Below are 19,733 nucleotides of genomic sequence, written 5' to 3'. Positions count from 1 at the left end.
AAGCTCCTCTCATTCTTAGAGAATACATTGGGCTCTTATTGACAGGTAAGCGACACCCCTCTATACTCCAGATGGAAATCTGGAGGTACTTATCCATGGACCTAGCCCCTCTTTGTTTGACCGGAGCAAGTGACTTGTGATAAGGGTTTTCTGGTATCTAGTGCTTTATACACTTTGTGTGTAGTTTGGTCAGAAAATATTGTGTCCTTCAGTTTACCCACACACACACACACACAATCTGTCTTAAGGATTCCTTAAGTGGTTAAAGACCCAATGCAGCTGTTGTTTTTATATCAATATCACATCGTTTTTGGGTAACAATTAAGTACCTTACGATAATATATTTCCATTTAAATAGGCAAAAATTTATTTTTAGCAAAGAAAATATTTCTAACCCTAACCCTTCTGCTAGGACTGTCTGGCAGTGATCTGAGTGGGGAGCGAAAAACTGAAAACTAGCTGTTATTGGCAGAGAGGTTTGTAACTCTCTTTGTTATTGGTCTATTAACCAATTTACCACATGTAAAGTCACAGTGGAAAGCCAAAACTCCCTTCCATGCAAACCTGCTGATTAGGTCTTGTGTAGATTGTATTTTCAACCAGCTACTATCAGGAACATGGCCGTAACTACTGATGAGGACACCGAGGTCCGGACCTCAGTAATAATAAAAAAAATAATAATAATACCAAGAACAACAAAAAATACATATATATTTTGTACACAATAAAGAAAATCAATTCCGCGTCATCATCTAAATATTGCTCCCAGTACTGACCAAAGCGGAAAAACGCCCTATATTCGTAATCTGACCTAGTTCTAATCACGCCTGACTTTTCAAATTAATGCATTCATGAACAGTGGTTTGTTTGTTATGTTCGCCTCACGGATTTGCCTTTTTAGCAACACATTCACCACTATCAAACGGCTAACTCTGCCCTCTCGCTGAGCAGAACGAGGGCCTGGGACGTGAAACGAACTACCCCAGCTCGCAGTCGACTCAAGTAGACAACTAGACGCTACTGATGGTGTGTTTGCGAGATGCCGGCCAAAAGGCAATTTTAAACCGTCTACAGACACCCCCCAAACAAACAAAAACTCTCGGAGAATGAATGCACATCTGGTAAATCGTCGCTTATAGATGTCAGTCAGGTGGCTAGCTGCCGGCAGATAATTCTATTGCAATAACGTTGAAGGGCTTTGACTAGTATTACTTAGCCAGCTAGAATGATGAAGTAAGAAGCAAATGTTAAACGGAGCCTAACGCAGTAGGAGCAAAAAATATGCTACTAAGTTCTTATAATAACGTTGCTTTACAGAGAGGAGGCTACTGAGACAGACATTGATGTGGCGCTCAGCGGTGAGGCTGAGGCAGGCTGCAATAGAGCCACACAGTGGAGGTGGCATAATACCCATAAAACCTAGCGTTCAAACAGGGAAATGGCTCCAATCGTTTTTCCACCATTCGTGTTTTCCATAGGGGATTTTAGAAACACTTAAAATAAGGACTGATTTGTGTTTGTAGATCTATTGAGGTAAATTAACATACAGCAGCCAAGGTGATAATGGCTGGGTCATTTTTGCTTGTTTTTGCTATTCTCCAAATAGCATTAAATATATATATATATATTATGAGGGGAAATTGAAGCTCATTTACTGCATCCGGACCTCACTAAAACTCAAACCTTGGTTAATAACACTGATAAAGAAAAACGTACAGTTTTTGTTTCATCAGCTGTTGTACAATATGATAGAAAACATAGGAAAACAGGAATTTGACTGCACTAGGCCTTTAACAATGACTAAAGAGAATTCAGCAACCAGCACAAACTCTTAATAGAAACTACTTACAGAGGCAGGGGCTTAAATGCAATGTTTCATCACACTGGCAAACCTTCATCATTGACTAGCTATGTGTCTGGGCGACCTAACCGTGAGAACCGTGAAAAACAGTAGGCACATTCATTTGGGCATTACACACAATCCGAGTGGCTTCACAATAGTGCTCCACCTCTCTGTTTGCTGATAGCATGAGAGGTGTAAGAAAAGAAGGGGGTGGGAGAGGCTGAATGACATGGTGTTGATGCTGCCGCTGTTCGCTGACCCTCGAAATGCGGGTCCAGCCCCCAGTGTGAAGTACTTTTGTGTTGGCAGATCCCAAAGAAGCATGGAACCAGCGGAGAGGGGGGTGGGATGGGTACCGGCCGGGGGAGGGAGAGGTTGGGGTTCAACACTCTTCTGTGGCCAGCCATCCACTCTCAACCATGCTCCCATGGAGGATTAAGAAGAATGTATTATAATGGCATATGTATACTGTAAGCATTTGCATACTTCCAGAGGGTGTTAACCTTTGACATCTCTCTAGCACCACTGACAAACTGACAACACAAACCACCTCACTCAGTATCTGAGCATATCCATACTTGAAACAGATAACGTTTAGAAATAGATGGTGCGTTTCCATTTAACTATCTTCTGCTAGTAAAATGATGTCACACAGACACCAAAAAACTTTGCTCAAAAACCTACAGTGTCTAATAAAACTGAAGTGGTTGAAGAGTTTTCATGACCCATTTAGGCAAATTGTGCATTAATAAATTGGCGACAGCCTATATGCCCTCCCACCTAATTGTTTCATGTCTCGGGTAGCCCGCAAAAGCCAGCATTGATAAAATGCAATAATTGACTAATATTAGCCATATTCTAATCATTCTCATGTGCCAACATATCACCACAGTCCGTGCCATGGTGAAACTTTCACTAATATAGATCTGAAATAATTGGATGGTGGAACTTGCCAGCCAACCAGAAAAGCAAGGTGAAGCAATTCAGGCATTCTTGAAAGTCAGGACAATCCTTGTCCTGCAAACAAAATTTTTTTTAAAGTTGAAAAATGGATTTAGCAAGCAGTAGGCATTTAGAATTAAATGTGGAGCGGAGCTTTATAGTTACATAATGACATCATGTGCCTCCCCCAACCTTCAAATTATCAGTCATCATTTATTTGTCGCAATAAAGAACATTTGACAAAAGAAAAATCCACCCCTGTCGAACAGATAAAAAGGTTGTAGATCTTTAGAAAATACCTCCTATATCCGTCGTTTCTATTACACATCGCAGTAAAACATTTTGTGACATTGCTTTTGTCTAATAAACCTGGGTCAATGGAAACCTGCCTAGTAATGACATATAGGCTCTTATTCTTTCTAAATGTTCTATCACGTGACCTCAACAGGACCTCCATGTGTGTTTATGGTGCATCGTAAAGGGGATGAATCATGTTATATATGCATTCTGGTGTAATGACTGACAGTCTGCGTTCTTCAAGCACAGTCCAAAAGGCACCATTATAGTCCAATTAGCATTTAACTTGTTAATACATTTTTCTCCAACAATGTTTATTCCGTCTGTTGTATGATTAATGTCCGTGTATGGTAACATATCTGTTTTCTTCAGTTGATTTTTCCATGTCTTTGTGAGGATGGCTGCCTGTCTTTGGCTCTCAGCTCAAGGGTCTCTCCTGTCCAAGTACACGCAACTCCACAAAGAGGACTTGACTCTGAAATTCCTTCAGATAAGAGTTGCTAGGTGATGCCATTATTCATGGCTTTTTTGTGTCCCCATATTCATACCCAAATTCTGAGGATCTTTATGAAGACTCTTATTAGTAGTCATATATTCATACCAGTCCACCCCCCCCCCCCCCCCCTCGCTTGACCCCTCCCTTTCCTAGCGTGGGAAAGATGGATTGTTGAAGATGCTTCCAGCTATTTCTACGTCTGTCCTCCAGCTTGCTCATTATTCTGAATTCTAACACATGCCAAGAATATCATAAGCAAAAACCAGTGGTTTCTGGACTCTCATGTTCTCTCTTACTGCACTAATAGTAGGTGAGAAGACAAGTCGTCATGCTATTTATTACTATTGATCAGAATATAATACAGATACAATGATTATATCAACATTATTCTGAGGCAGAATAGTCTGTGTGTGTGTGTGTGTGTGTGTGTGTGTGTGTGTGTGTGTGTGTGTGTGTGTGTGTGTGTGTGTGTGTGTGTGTGTGTGTGTGCGCATGTGCGTGTGCGGTGTATTCTTGGAGGAAATGTACAAATAGACAGCACAATATTATTCATTTCATAAAAAAGCGAAATGCTCGGGGTACAGTCATTTCACTGAATACACATCCGCTCTTCACAGGTAGTACAGAGTCTAATGACATGACCCCACCCTTCGGCATACCATATATGGATTGGGCCCACATTCCCAAAGGCGGAGCTCATGACGCCACCTGTTTCTCAATGGGACTTTCGGCTGTAACAAGGGCAGTAGACGGTAGTGCTCACAGAAGTTCGGCGATATTACGAGATCCGCGCACAGAGTAATTCCCGTCAAAGTTCAAGAAATGGATTTCCGTCGTATTCGTTGTTGTTCTTTGTTTTTGTATGTATTTATTAACCATGTGTTTATTACTCTTCAATCGAAAGAACGTAAGTACAATATTTTTCCTCTTAAAATGGGTTTGTAAAGAGCGTTGCTTTGTGGCCCCACATGGTTGTGAGGTTTGATGAGTTGGGGGATTGGGCTTGTGACATGGCATTCTTGTAGTATTATTGTATATGTTTTGTATATTACAGTGCTAATACAGTGTTAACTTTAAGCTTTTCTCCTCCAATATTTTTTATTTCCATTTCAGTGCATTGTTATTCCTATGATAACTTGTCAATGTGGGGAAAGACCTCTCTAACAATTCCATAGGCTATTGAAAAATATTTAATGTTCTGTTTGTTGAAGATGATGAAGATGATGATGATTGTAAATTGTCTAGAAATTGTCTAAGAATTAGCCTTTGTTGAGTTAAAGAAAAGAAAGCCAGTAAATTGTACACAGCAAAATCAGAAGTGTGAAAGTAACTCGCTGTAGTGTTGATTTTAACACTTTTGCAGTGTTAAATGCATCCACTTTCAACAAAGTGATTTTCATACTTTCAAAAGTGTTAAAATGTGAACATTTAGACAGTGTTTCTGTATCCCTATAGAGAGTAGAAAATTAAGACTGGCTGTATGAAATTCACAATGCACTTGAGTGAAATATTAAGGATTTCACTATACACTGGAGTGAACTAATTAGTATTTCACTCTACTCTGGAGTGCAATATAATGAAATGGAGTATTGAGTAAAGACACATTTGTAGAGTTACCACCCATGACTGTATTTGTTAGTGACACAGACATAGTTGTTCTTTTAAAAGGCCTATGGTTTTCACCAAATGATTTCCTAGGTGAATGCTATCATTAAAATTAAACTCTGAAAATATACACGACGTATATCATACATATACCTTACTTTAATGGCCTAGTTTTATCCTAACTCAGTGGTGTTAGGAAACTCCTGGTTTACAGGCCATATCAGCCTGCAAGTCACATTATGCTGGCTTGCAAAGTGATGTGTAATTCCTGTTGGAACCCAGTCATAATTAGGATATTCAATAGTTGTAATTTTTATTCACCCGCATTCAGAATGACTGTCAGGATAATGGAAATTGATAAAGGAGACCACCTAAACCATTTAAACTGAAACAACCATATCAGTAACGAGTGCAATAAATCAAACTAACTGATATATTTGCCTTTGTGTTGCATAACATTAATAAGTCAATCAATGTACATGCAAAAACACAGACATTAAAAACAATCCTCAAAAATCTACTCGTAGTAGAGCATGCTGGGAAATGATAATGATGGGCGTGGTTTTGATGGGACTGTTTTACTCTCCACAGTGTAAGACAATAACTCTGGTTATTAACACCGACACTGGGATTATTTTTTACACCACTGAGTGTTAATTTCACTCTTACAGAGTGAATTTAACTATTGAATCAACACTAGAAATGTAACAATAAAAAATCAACACTGGCTAATTTCCTGTGTAGATTAACTTGGCTACTTCAAACATGCAGTAATGATCATTCTCAGTATTCTTCATTTATAAAACTAGGTAATATTGGTATTTGATCATGTTTCAAGGAAGGAATATTACTCTACATGCTTATAACTTATAAGAAGCTTTTAGTTTCAATATTGGAGGGGACAGGGTCTTGTACTGAAGAAAGAGGAGATAGGAGTGTAGGCTGTGTCAGACTTCCGTTGGTTCTTAGGGATGATCCCAACTATTTTCACTCCCTTTATCATGCGTTTTAACTTCCCACGCTTTTCTCAGCTTTCTTCATCCAAACATATAGTAATTAATAGTTGACGGTTTATTTAATCAGGTTTGTCATGCCAGGGCATGTCCTCTTCAAAGCAGTGGGTGGCATGATATTGGGCCTATTCGGTGAATCTATTTCTGGGTATTTCTACTGTAATAATTGTTGGCTCAGAGAAACAAAGTAACTTTGATAATCCAGTTGTAGAGTAGTATTACTTGTCCATTGCTTTTTACATTGCTAACTACACATGTTCAATTGCTTATAAACACCTTATGTCCTCATATGAATGAAGAATGTTTTCTAATAGTGCTCTCTATTTGTCTTTCTGTAGAGGTTCTGCTGGATATGAAAGCTTCTGGGGGAGAGTTGGGCTGGTTGCCCTGGCCACATGAAGAAGGGGTGAGTAGTTATATCTTAAAGTGAGGAATTAGAAGGATTTCCGTAGTCTAACTAGATGGTCGATTAGGCCTCAAACAATGATATTGATTGTAAGATGTATTTCCCCTACTAGTACACAATGGTGGTAAACATAGGATAGATGTCACACAGTGTTGATTCCAAGGCACATTTGAAGTAGCATGTTTTAAACGGGTTATAAGTTCTGCTCTCCAGAGGAATAGAATGCGAGCTATTTTCTCCCCTCTCATTCCTTCAGAATAGTTTTCTGGGAAAGCTGGAATGAGTGGCAGTCCGCAAAGTTAGCCGTTACTGGTTTTAAAGCAACCCTTTAATAATACAACTATGAATGTCATATACATTTCAGGGTAAGAGCTGCATCTGAATTCAGAGGACATAAGTCACTTTTTTTTGTTGCATCGAGCCAACAGGTTGTTATAATTCCTACAGTATTCCACACCAAAAACTTTTTTTTAATAAAGCGGTGATATGAATGTGGGAGGTTCCTGTCAGTCATTGTGGAACATAAGACTAGGGGAATGAGAAAGGAAGGGAGATGGGTTGTGTGGGAGAAAGGCATCCCTCTATCTATAGTTGTGTGGTTGACTGTCTAAAAAAAGCAACAGGACGTGGTCAGTGGCAGTGTGCTGACTGCTTTTCTTTTGTGACCGCGAGGTTTACAGATCGTCCAATGCATTCTATTGGATTTCCCCCTATTTTACGATGTTTTACCCATTCTCACCAAACTTCCTCAAACTTTTGAAGCACATTTAAATTTGACTTTGGAGTGGAAGTTTTAAGAATGCACATTGTCCTTGTGTCTTTGATCTATATCTATCTTCTCTTCCTTCGCACACACTAAGTTTCTCTCCTACTGCTGCCCCAAGTCCACGAAACAGACTTGGAAGAAAGCACTCACTGCGCATGGTCCAATGAAATATGCCTTTATGGCAGCCATCTGAGGTGTTAAAATAATTCAGGATGGCTATTCTTTTAAAGCCCCGTGCTTAATTAATGGATGCCTTTAAATACTGCTACCAGGCAAGCATTTCCTTATTTTCTCTCTCTTAAAACAGACTTAATTGTAGCCAATATCGCTGCCATGTCTTTTCCATGAGCCTATAAAAAAAACAGTTTAACTGCCTTAATGCTTGGTATTCCACAAGAGTTTTGGTTTTAGTGTTATGTCTGTCTCACACAGGCACTCACATCTGTTTATGGAAGCCACACACGAAGTTAGCACGGCACATGTCAGATCAAATCCTTCCCTGGCATGTGGAAAAAAGTAGCAGGAAATTAAGCTTGAGCATTTTATAGGCTTCTCAGCAGGCAAACAGTTGTTTCATGAATAAAACAGCAAACTGATCCTTGACGAGAACAGAACTCCCTTAACGTTATTGTCATTCTCCTCAACCCTCTCCCTCATTCCCTCAATTTTTTTGTGCTTTTGTAACAGTGACCCTTGTCCTGTACATTGTGTTAAACTTAACCTCTGTTCTCTCTCTGTTTCAGTGGGAGATAGTTCAGACAGTGGTGAATGGCTCCCTCCTGTACACCTACAGTGTGTGTAACATTGACGCGGGTGAACAGGACAACTGGCTCCGGACCACCTTCATCCAGCGGCGCCCAGGGACCACCCGCGTCTCTGTGGAGCTGCGCTTTGTCATGCGGGACTGCAACACCTTCGACGGTGCCTCGCTCGCCTGCAAAGAGACCTTCAACCTGCACATGTCCGAGGCTGATGCTGACGTGGGTACCATCTTCCGTAAGGGCCAGTTCCGCAAAGTGGCCACCATCGCGCCGGACGAAATCACGCGAGGCCGCGGTGCGCTGAAGGTCAATGTGGAGACACGGGCGGTGGCCCCTCTATCCAGGAAGGGTTTCTACCTGGCCTTCCAGGACATGGGAGCTTGTGTGGCACTGCTCTCGGTCAGGGTGTACTACAAGACGTGTCCGTCCACTGTGCAGAGCCTGGCCGCCTTCCCAGAGACGGTGGCGGACGCCCTGAGGGAGGTGGAGGGAACATGTGTTGAGAACGCCGTGAGCCAGGCCACCCCACGCATCTACTGCACAGCTGAGGGAGAGTGGGTGGTGCCCGTGGGACAGTGCCAATGTCGCGCAGGCTATGAAGCTGTCGGAGACTCCTGCCAAGGTAAGACTACAGCCAGGCTTCACATATTGCATCTCTCTACAAACCCCGACCCTCTGCCTGTTGTAGTGTTGGTCTAAAACGGGCTCTGTTGTATTGGGCGTTAGTTTTAAACAGTAGCTGTATTTATAGAAGCACAGGGTCTAACCACCACCCTGACTGGGTTTGAGAAATGACTGCATGGGAATGTTAATTGTAGTTTCTTCAGTGATTTCAAACACCTCACAAACAAAAAACAGTGAATTTTTCTGGATTCATAGGAATGAATTTAGAGATAACAGGGGAAGGCGTTTGGACATGTTTTTGTTTGTTTTGTTTTGATTAAGTGGCTCTATAACAGCAATAACAGAGTTTTAGGGTTGTAACACTAGTTCCAAACATATTATGGGAGAGGAACAGAGAGAGGCTGTCTGGGAGGAACAGGAACATGGGAGAATATGGCAGAGATGAAAAAGCGTAGAGGAAGTTTTTGAACATTTTGACTGCGGTTAAGAGGTCTCCTGGTAATCTTACCTGTTGCTGTTGGCCAACATTCTTTCCACTGTGTTTGTCTCTCATACTTAGGAATGAGGTGGGTGAGGAGGATACTCTTTTATAGACGAGGAAAACTGGCCAAGGGAAATCTGCCTATAGAGGCTTGAGGCTTAAAAGTGTTAAGTTTAAATAGGGATATGGTTGTTTAAGAATGTGCAAATGCTTAGAAACCGTCCAATCTGATTTATTTTTAGGCGAGGGGACTGGTAGAATGAGAGACATTTGTATTTTTAAATGTTCTATTTGAGAAAGACACTGAGTACGCCTAGAAAGAACACACTACAGTAATGTATTGAAATTGAAATGGGATGTTTGCTCACATTGTTTGTATGGAAGTTGCCATGTCTTTGGTATTCCGGGGTGTGGTGTGTTAAGCTATCAGGAGGAAACATGGGAGGGAGGGGAGGCAGGGAAGGAGAGACAGCGAGGAAGGAACATTACATTATTGTATGCTCAGTGAACTGTGGGGATTTCTGAAAGGAATTCTTTCACCCTCACGTCACCTCCTGTACTGATTGACTGAGGAGAGCAGTGTGGCTCGATGTGCCGACTGAAGAGTACCTGAGTGATGTGTCTTCTCCACACAGCTATTTGTGTGCGCCTGTAGCCATGGCTGCGGTGAACCACAGATTACAGGGACTGTGCCGTCACGCCCATCTCAGTCAGGAAGGGTATACTGAGTCAGTCTGTGGTTTCTGACAGACAAGAGGCTCCCTTGTTCAACAGCTAGAGATTCTGGTCACCTTGGGTGACAGAACTAGTTAGACTGTATCTCTTTTACTTCCTATTACAGTAGTTTATAGACCAGAGGTATTCATCTCTTACCTTACGAGGTCCGGAGCCTGCTGGTTTTCTGTTCTACCTGATAATTAATTGCACACACCTGGTGTCCCAGGTCTAAATCAGTCCCTGATTAGAGGGGAACAATGAAAAAATGCAGTGGAACCGACTTTGAGGTCCGGAGTTGAGATTGAGGGATATAGACCGTCAGTATAGTATATAGGCCAGGTAACCAATTTAGCTCATAGTTTGACATGTTGTTACCTTACGACAGAGAAGAAACACTTCCATTTATCTAAACATTGAGAAAGTAGTCCACCATAGCTCCAAGCCTGAGAAAGAGTACTTCAAAAGGGGCTGATAGTTCCAGGCGAAGGGGGAAGGCCAAGCTCAGGAATGTTCCAGGTCCAGAATTCCCCACCTGAAGCGGAAATTGTCAGTGAGTCCTGGAGAGGAAAGGGGAATGTTTTAATACCAGGAAAAAGTCAGATTCCAAACCCTGCTGGACAACCTTGTGATCAGGATACAGGAAACATGTTTTTGTCACCTTTGTAAAAAAGAAAACGCCTCATAACGCCTCAAAGCCTGAAGCCAATACGTCCCAAAAAATGTATTAGGGAATTTGGGGGGACACTCAGTTGTCATAATACCTATCGAGACCTAGGCCAATCTTTCAAAAAAAAATCGAAACGACGGAAAGTCCAGAAAATTGCCAAATAAGGTCGACGTGACAAACTTGTTCAGTTAATTATTACACTGATTTATAACACCGAGTCATATCCTAATTCTCTGTGCAGTCAAGCAGAAACACGTTCCTGTCCATGACAATGTATTTATGCGATTTCACCGAAGGCCCTCTGGAGAGGATCCGCTGGGAACGAGGAATTAAAGGGGAATGTTGGACCAGGCTGACTCAAATAAGCAGGTTGTCCATGACTCTGTGTGAAGTCGCGAGGGAGGGGAGTTAGTGGTTAGTGGATAGTTGGTGGTCGCATGAGAGGTTGGTTAGTTAGATGCGTGGGACCGCTGGGTGCTTAGGTAGGTGTGGAGTGTAATTTAGTCAAGAGGATTAGTGTGGAGCAACAGGACAGCTTTTAGAAGGATGACAAGCCCTGCTTCACTCCACTCATCCGGTCGTTAACACACGCAACGAGCTCTTTAATCCTTGTTCCCACTCGTTAGAACAATGGGCCGACACAAAGAGCAAAACACATATTCAATTAATAGAAGCCGCTGCCACCACCGCTCATTCATCAAGGGCACAGCCGCACATAAAGAGATCGACCAGGACAATGTGAGGCATTATTTCAGTCCAAGGTCCCCACTTTTAGTGAGGCATTATTTGAGTCAGATATTTGAATGTCCTTAGTTTGCAAGAATGTATATATTTTTTAAATGACACTCTTAACACAATGCGTCAATAACAAAACAACCACGTTAATACATGCATAATAACACATATCTTTCAAATACCTTTAGTCCGCTGAAGTTTTACCCACTGCGATTTGAACATTCTTGAAAGATTGCTCTCATGCCACTGATATACGCAGCGCACATGCCACCGTTTTAAGAGCTGTAATAATTAAACGCAATTTATTTATGGCACCACTCAATCCAAACCCAGTCACAATAGATGAATAGGGGTGGGGATGCGTTGATACGTGACAGGAGTCCTGCTGCTCCTTTTTCAGATGCAATAGGCTGGCCTCCTTTTCTTATGCGTAAGTGGCCCTATACACCCCCACACTCCCCGGGTGACTCCCCAGAGAGAACTCCTGTTGGCACTTTAGACTTTAACCCATCCCCCATACATCCATCTATTCATCTCAATCCCCCCTACTCAAACTCAAAACTCGTCCCCATTCTTTTATTGTGGGGCTGGTTGTAACGCAAAGGTCCTTCGGCCATAGTGATTAAGTCACCGGCAGCTCCCTCTTGTCCATCACAGGTCACCCTCTTCCCTATAGAGGCCAGATGAAAGACTGATCCCCTGGGGAGACATGAGAATAAAGGGAGAGAGAGGAGATAGCTCACAGGAATCATTCTTACACGTTTTTAAAGTAAACAGTCGATCCCACAAAAAAAAAACGCGTTTAGGCTCCAACAACACAGTCGTTCAACAACATCAAGTTCTTCCTCCAGACTTCCTCTCCCCCTGCTCCATCCTGGCATGTTGTCATTTGCCATCAGAGGAAAAGAGGAAGGAAGGAAGCAAAACGTTATACTTGCATTCCTTGCATCCTGGTTTCTGTCCAATACACACACACACACATTAACCCCCACAAGTTCAGGAATGGAAGGTACATTTTTTCTCTATATTCTACAGGTCAATTGAAAATCGCCAGCAGTAACCCATGTTGCTAAGGCTCCTCAAACAATAACCACATCTGCATTCACAGTGCTAATCAAAGGGCTAACCAGACCCTTCTTTTACATTGCTGCTACTCTCTGTTTGTAATCTATGCATAGTCACTTTAATTCTACCTACATGTACATATTACCTAATTTACCTCGACTAACCGGTGCCCCCGCACATTGACTCTGTACCGGTACCCCCTGTATATAGCCTCGCTTGTTATTTTACTACTGATGTTTAATTATTTGTTACTTTTATTTTCTATTTTTTACTTAACACTTATTTAAAAAAAAAAACAATTGGAACTTCTTAAAGCATTGTTGGTTAAGGGCCTGTAAGTAAACATTTCACTGTAAGGTCTACACCTGTTTTATTCGGCGCATGTGACAAATACAATTTTATTTTATAGTTCAAAAGGGATGGGAAGGAGTGATTATCTGCTGTGTTTAGTGTTTCCATGGCATCCAGTTGACAGTGTGACTTGAGGATGGAACTTGAGGTGAAAAGGACAAGTGGAAGCAAATCGTCAGGAAAATCCTCTTCCATTCTGTTTAAATACAAAGGTCCGGTTACAGTTTAACCACAGCCTGAGTTTCCTTCCAAGCCCCAGGGCACTGACAGAGATACCGTGTTATTGTAATGTAACTGAATCACTCTCGCCCCATTGTGTTTATACATATAATACTAGGACTAATAGTCACCCTCCTTTCTCTTTCAGCGTGTACGCCAGGCTCCTTTAAAGCATCCTTGTCCAGTGAATCCTGTGAGTTTTGTCCGGAGAATACTGAGCCATCTACAGCCGGCGCCCCCCTGTGTCCATGTATGGAGGGATTCTACCGCTCCCCTTCAGACCCTCTTACGTCAGCCTGCTCTGGTAAGAACCATGGCCAGATAGCCGGCTACAGCAAGGCGTCTCACTAACAAAGGGTTTAGCCACTTCTACGGCCTTTCCTTCAGTTATTCTGTGGCCGACCCCTGGTTTACCTCATACCCTCATACAACACATTGTCTTTATATCATCGTCATGGTGATAGAGGAATCTGAGGATTGTTCATTGGGTGTATTAGCATGTCGGAATGTCTCGTAATAACTCTGTCTACTCTTCGCCTCCTCCTCCTCCTCCTTTAGCCCCGCCCAGCGCCCCTCGTGACCTGGCCTCCACCACTCTGTCAGCGGACGGCAGGCTGCAGCTGTCCTGGAGCCCGCCGCTGGTGACAGGAGGCCGCCGGGACATCTGCTACAGCGTGGTGTGCGAGCGCTGTGCCGGGGCCCTGTGTGTGCCCTGCGGGGAGAAGGTCCGCTTTCAGCCCGGCCCCACGGACCTCCAGGACACCGTGGTGACTGTCGGCGAGCTGGAGCCCCACCTCAACTACACGTTCACTGTAGAGGCCCGCAGCGGAGTGTCTCAGTACAGCAACCAGAGACCCAGCAGCACCATCACCACCGCTCTGCACTTCACTGATCCCCCCAAGGTGACGTCCATCCGTCTGGACGAGCGGAGCACCACCAGTCTGTCTCTGTCCTGGGCTCTGTCCCGCCGAGCACCATCCCACGTCAACCACCGCTACGAACTCATGTACCGCAGGAAGGTAAGACAGACGAAGGCACGCGTCCCTCCTCTCTCTCTCTCTCTCTTTGTCTTCTATCTCTCCATGTCAGTCCCACATGAAGTGAAACACAGCACGTGTGATAGTATTAGCGTAGCTCTATAGTGAATCCCCTCTCAGTCCTCCTCTCTCTCTCTGTCCCGTGCAGGAGGACGACAGTGAGCGTGATGTCACTACATACACAGTGCTGGTTCTTGAGAAGAGTTCGGTGCAGATCAGTGACCTCTCCCCTGGCACGGCCTACGTGTTCAGAGTCCAGGCTCTCAGCCCAGAGGGAAAACCAGGAAGTTACAACATGGAGCATGAGTTCAAGACCCTGCCCATGGGTAGGTGCCCTAGAAACTGGATACTTTTTCTCCAATGTCCAGACAAGATTTCTTTGCCATTTGAGTGTGTTGTGGTCTAACTGTGTTCTCTTATTTTTTTTTTAGCAGAGTCTCAGATCCAGAACAACTCCACGGTGGTCATGGGAGCTGTAGTAGGAGGAGGAATCATGCTGCTGGTTGTTGTAGTCGTTCTACTGCTACACAAACGGTTAGAACACACTACTGCTATCATATCCCTCTGTCCTAAGATAGTATATGATTACGGGTGGCTCACGGGCCAGAGCTGATTGAGAATGTAATGCCATGCCATCTGTAAGATGGTTTTTACCAGAGTAGCTGTTGAAAACTGTAACCGTAGCTGATTGAGTCTGTGGCTGAAGACGACCTTGCCCTTTCCGCTCCGGCAGCCTGTCTGTGATAAAATGGATGGACACTGTTCAACCCTGAGAGGGGATAGACGAAATGAAAAGCCACGTCGTGGCATCTAGCTAAACTTGTCTCGTCAACACAGGAAGCATGTTGATGGGTCTCTAGGCTATTTAGTTAGGGATGCCTTGATATGAATGTCATAGCATTTCCTGTTGTCTGACCAGACCTAAAAGTTACTGTCCTTCCTAACAGGAGACTGAACTTCCGTCACCGACAGCGATCAGAGGACCCCTACTTCTCCAGTACAGGTAAGAACCACAGCACCCATGAATATGTACCTAGATTAGATTAGAGATGTGCCCTACTGAAGAGATGATCTCCCATCTCCACCGCCTTCACTAATTGTCTTTCACACTTCCTCAAGATCAACTGAAGCCCCTGAAGACCTATGTTGACCCACACATGTACGAAGACCCCAACACGGCTATCCTGAAGTTTGCCAGTGAGATTAATCCCAGTCTTGTCACGAAGCAAAAAGTCATTGGAGCCGGTAAATGTCCAAACAGTTTACAGTAACATTTTGAACAAATCTCTCTGATCCCCTTACCTCAGGATGAAGGTTGCTGTATTAGTATTCATCTCTGTGTGTGTTTCTGTTTCTCAGGTGAGTTCGGCGAGGTGTACCGCGGTCTGATGAAGGCTCCAGGGAGAGGAGAGGTGGCGGTGGCCATCAAGACGTTGAAGCCAGGCTACACAGAGAAGCAGAGACAGGACTTCCTAAGTGAAGCCAGCATCATGGGCCAGTTCTCCCACCAGAACATAATTCGCCTGGAGGGAGTCGTCACCAAGTGTGAGTCCCTGCTCTCAGACACTGGTAGTGTCTCAAATGGCACCCTATGCCCTATATAGTGCACTACTTTTGACTAGACCCCTATGGGAACTAAAGGGAATAGGGTATCATTTGGGACATGGCCACTGATTGACTACTGATTGATCTTCTACTGATTCACCGAATAGTTATTTGTGAGTTATTGTCCTTATCTAGCAGAGTCCCATATCTCCCATCTCCTATCCACTGTGCCTCTTTCGTTGACATGAAGAACTAAAATTTGCCCCTTTTTATTTATTTATTCAAGCAGTCAAGCATGCCATGATTGTGACGGAATACATGGAGAATGGGGCGCTTGACAACTATCTAAAGGACCATGATGGGGAGATTTCATCGTACCAGCTGGTGGGCATGCTGCGTGGCATCGCGGCGGGCATGAAGTACCTCTCTGACATGAGCTACGTGCACCGAGACCTAGCTGCCCGCAACGTTCTGGTCAACAGCAACCTGGAGTGCAAAGTGTCTGATTTCGGCCTGTCCCGCGTGCTGGAAGACGATCCTGAGGGAACCTACACCACCAGCGTGAGTCAAGCCTCCATAGTACTGATGTTAATGTATGGGAACAGAGTGGGGTTATCACAATCTACCATGTGCTTTGCAATTTGTAGCCTTGTTATGTCTTTACATATTATTGGGAACAACTGATGAATAATGCCATCAGTGAGCCTCCTGAAACCTTTACGTTAGTAATAGCTAGTGAAAACATTCCTTTCAGTCTCATTCTTATGATTAGTTCTTGTTGCTGTTCCTTCAGGGAGGGAAGATCCCCATCCGCTGGACCGCCCCTGAGGCCATCGCCTACAGGAAGTTCACCTCGGCCAGCGACGTATGGAGCTTCGGCATCGTCATGTGGGAAGTCATGGCCTTTGGAGAACGACCCTACTGGGACATGAGTAACCATGAGGTAGGTCCTACGCTTAGTCAGTCACGTCTTAGGGAAATGACAGGGTGCTGTAGGTTTGGTTAAACACAAGGCCTCTGATGCATCACCTCTGGGTATTTATTCTGGGTGGATAGTGTTTAAAACAACCCACTCAAGGCCACTAAGTCAAAATAGTTCCCACATTCCCTCTTCACATAAAACTGTTAGTGTCCTCACATTATACCCTGATGAAGACAGCTTGTCTGTCGAAACGTTGGACTTAAATTTTTTTTGCATCTGAGCTCCTAGAGTGTGCGGCTCTCCTTTATTTTTTTTAAGTGTCCACACATTAACACAAAACATGTTCTTAGAGTCTGTTGGCCTAGGGTCCTTAAGACAACAGTGGGCTATATCATAAACACAAGCTCTGTGAGAACACGGTCCAAACCCCGCTTCCTCCTCTCCTCAGGTGATGAAGGCAATTAACGAGGCCTTCCGGCTGCCTGCGCCCATGGACTGTCCATCCACCGTTTACCAGCTAATGCTGCAGTGTTGGCTCCAGGACCGCTCCAAACGACCCCGGTTCCCTGACATCGTTAACATCCTGGACAAACTGCTCCGGAGCCCAGAGTCTCTGAAAACCATCGCTGACTTTGATCCCCGGTAAGATGCCAATGAATGAAGCTGATCTCCCCTGGACTTGACAGTTTATCTTGTTCAAATCACATACTGTAAATATAACACTTACTTACCAATATACTTCCCTGTTCTTACCACACAGTGTGTCCATCCGCCTCCCCAGCACCAGTGGCTGTGACGGCTCCCCCTTCAGGTCTGTGCCGGAATGGCTGGAGTCCATCAAGATGAGCCAGTACACTGAGAGCTTTGCCTGCGCTGGAATCACAACCATGGAGCAGGTGCTGGCCATGAAGCATGAGTAAGTACTACACACATGTTCAGTGACCACATGGCACCGATGCATCATCCTCACCACATTGCAGGGCTTAGTTGGCACCCTGCCACATTTGAACATACAGTTAGAGAATTCAGATCTTTGCTAAGCATTTGTTGTCCGGTATGCCACACGATCAGTGATGGAATGCAACACTCTCATTCACTGAATGCTGCACTCACCCCCCCCCCACTCCCGGCCCCCCGCCCATCTCATTACCCCCATACCATTCCTCACTGCCCCACCCTCAACAGCATCATTGTACTCGGTTCCAACGGAATAGGACTTTCCATATTTTGCTGTGTCTTGTTCAAGTTGGAAGTTGCAAATTCAATCATATTTTAAAGTTTCCCTAACAGCTCCTCTCTCTATCTGCCTTCTCTCTCAGCGACATCAGGAACATTGGTGTGAGGTTACCAGGTCACATGAAGAGAATCGCCTATAGCATCCTTGGACTTAAAGACCAGACCAGCTCACTTAGTGCTTGCAGTACAGTGTTTGCCGTGTGAGACCCCCAACCTGAGATTCCCCAGAATAGGACTGCACTGAACATCTCATTTCACTGTCACACTTAATGGGGAAATGGAGCAAGTTGGGTTGAACAGGGTTGTACTAACGTCAGAACTACGTTACTTTAGACTGATCAGCGGCATGATTGAAGAGGACCCTGCCAGCCATCCAGTCAGAAAAGACAGACATGTAAAACGTTGAAGTACCACATGACAAGAGACATTGAGAGATGTGGTAACAGAAAAAGTAATGTATAAAGAACTTTTTATATTATCAAGTGTGGAAATACTGTATAATGGAAGATAGGAAACTACAGCCTTTAGAAATAGCTGTGTGAGACCTGAGAAGAGGAAGGATGGCCCCACTTTGTATTTTTCTCTTAAATGGAAGTCTGAAAAACAAGAGACATTCAAGCTAAGGCATTCCAGGACCAGGGCTACCTCCTCCTCAAGCACTCACTTATTCCGCCAGTGACTTCTGGACTCTTCTTAGTTTTATAAAGATTTGAGGCTTTGAAATAACAGATGGATAGATGAGAATGCCTGTCTACTCAAATGACAGGTTTATTGGTCTTCGGAATATTTCCGCTCAGGGCAAGAGATCAGATACTTTTTATCTTTCCGTTTGATTTTGTAGGTTCCATTCTGGCTGCAAGCCACCTCATATACTTTTCTCATACATTTTGAAATAATATTTTTCTTTCGTTTACAGTTTGCCTCCATCTAGTCTTATAGTGGTTCTTCCATTATTATTTAATATTTATTGTATTTTATATTTATTATATTTGTTTAATTAAAAAGACACTGATCTGGCACATGTTTATAAATATGTATTTTTCAGTCCAATAAAATCCGTGTTGCCTTGTGACTGAATCACTTGTCTGAATTCAACCAACTAGCAGAAAATACATTTTGGTACATAAAACACATTAAAAAGAGGCAAGAATGTTTGATTGAAATAGATCAATTGAAATGGAGTTTTCCTTCACACCCACCCTCCAAATCAAAGTTTATTGGTTGTGTACACAGTTTACCAGATGTTATAGCAGGTGCAGTGCAATGCTTGTTTTACTAGCTCCTGACAGTGCAGAAAAACGTCAAACAAGTACACAAATAATCCAGAACTAAAATCAAGGTATGTCAGAATGAATCCAATTAACAACCCAAATAACACAGTTAGCTAATACAGTTGTCGAAGCAGAGTCCGCTTCGATGTCAATTGGTGACTGTATCATGGTAGTCTGAAATGTCACATCTCCACTCTACTGTACTTCATCAAATATGCATCATCAGTTACTGAGCCCCTGCTAAATTCCCTCACCCTGTATCTGGGGCTTCACATTCATTCCTCTTCAACTATCAATTCACTCATCATTTTGAGTTGGACAGCAATTACAGAACGTTTCTAAATGTAATACTGAGTATTAACACATAGTGTGTTTATCCATTTAAACGTTTCATATACACCATGTTTATTTTGCATGAATCTATATGCTATTTAAAACCTTTATTAATGTCCAACTGTTGGAGCTAATTGATTATTATTATTATTATTATGTACTTCTTCAAAAGAATATGCAGTTTTGTGCTCTGGACGGACCTAAATGGTAAATGAAGATAGATGAATAGAGGAGATAGAGGTGTAGGAAACGACGGCCACTGGCCCCCAGCTCTCATTCTCTCTCCTATGATAAATATTGCACATGGTTATCCAGGCAGCGAAACATTCACCCACCCTGCCTCACACACACCAACAAAAACGGACTCCATCTCACACACAGTATAAAAGAGAGTACGCCAG

At 43.4% G+C, this 19,733-nt stretch overlaps 1 protein-coding gene across 3 annotated transcripts; it reads left to right on the top strand.

Moving 5' to 3' along the window:
- The first annotated feature begins 4,305 nt into the window (after window positions 1–4,305).
- LOC106582764 (ephrin type-A receptor 2) lies at window positions 4,306–18,800 on the top strand. Of its 3 annotated transcripts, none has more exons than XM_045705586.1 (15): window positions 4,306–4,485; window positions 6,535–6,602; window positions 8,112–8,751; window positions 13,137–13,292; window positions 13,547–14,007; window positions 14,174–14,351; window positions 14,457–14,559; window positions 14,973–15,028; window positions 15,145–15,270; window positions 15,385–15,570; window positions 15,857–16,131; window positions 16,364–16,513; window positions 16,941–17,134; window positions 17,274–17,408; window positions 17,812–18,800. In XM_045705586.1, exons 1-15 carry the CDS (start codon window positions 4,401–4,403, stop codon window positions 17,930–17,932), a joined length of 2,934 nt encoding a protein of 977 aa, XP_045561542.1. In that variant the 5' UTR covers window positions 4,306–4,400; the 3' UTR covers window positions 17,933–18,800. The 3 variants fall into 3 exon arrangements, with proteins under 3 accessions (XP_045561542.1, XP_014021643.1, XP_014021642.1); XM_014166168.2 differs by having other exon boundaries at window positions 4,307–4,485; window positions 15,860–16,131; window positions 17,253–17,408; XM_014166167.2 differs by having other exon boundaries at window positions 4,307–4,485; window positions 17,253–17,408.
- Window positions 18,801–19,733: the final 933 nt, after the last annotated feature.

This window comes from Salmo salar, chromosome ssa22 (genome assembly GCF_905237065.1).
Source record: "Salmo salar chromosome ssa22, Ssal_v3.1, whole genome shotgun sequence".
Classification (NCBI taxonomy): domain Eukaryota; kingdom Metazoa; phylum Chordata; class Actinopteri; order Salmoniformes; family Salmonidae; genus Salmo; species Salmo salar.
The sequence above is the reverse complement of the archived record's forward strand: the minus strand, read 5'-3'. Positions and strand labels throughout refer to the sequence as shown.

Bases quoted from the DNA above. Each gene is read 5' to 3' on its own strand.
- LOC106582764 (XM_014166167.2), top strand. From the start codon at position 4,401: ATGGATTTCCGTCGTATTCGTTGTTGTTCTTTGTTTTTGTATGTATTT. The intron at 14,008-14,173 runs GTAAGACAGACG...TGTCCCGTGCAG, and splicing joins AACTCATGTACCGCAGGAAG to GAGGACGACAGTGAGCGTGA. The intron at 17,409-17,811 runs GTAAGTACTACA...CTTCTCTCTCAG, and splicing joins GTGCTGGCCATGAAGCATGA to CGACATCAGGAACATTGGTG.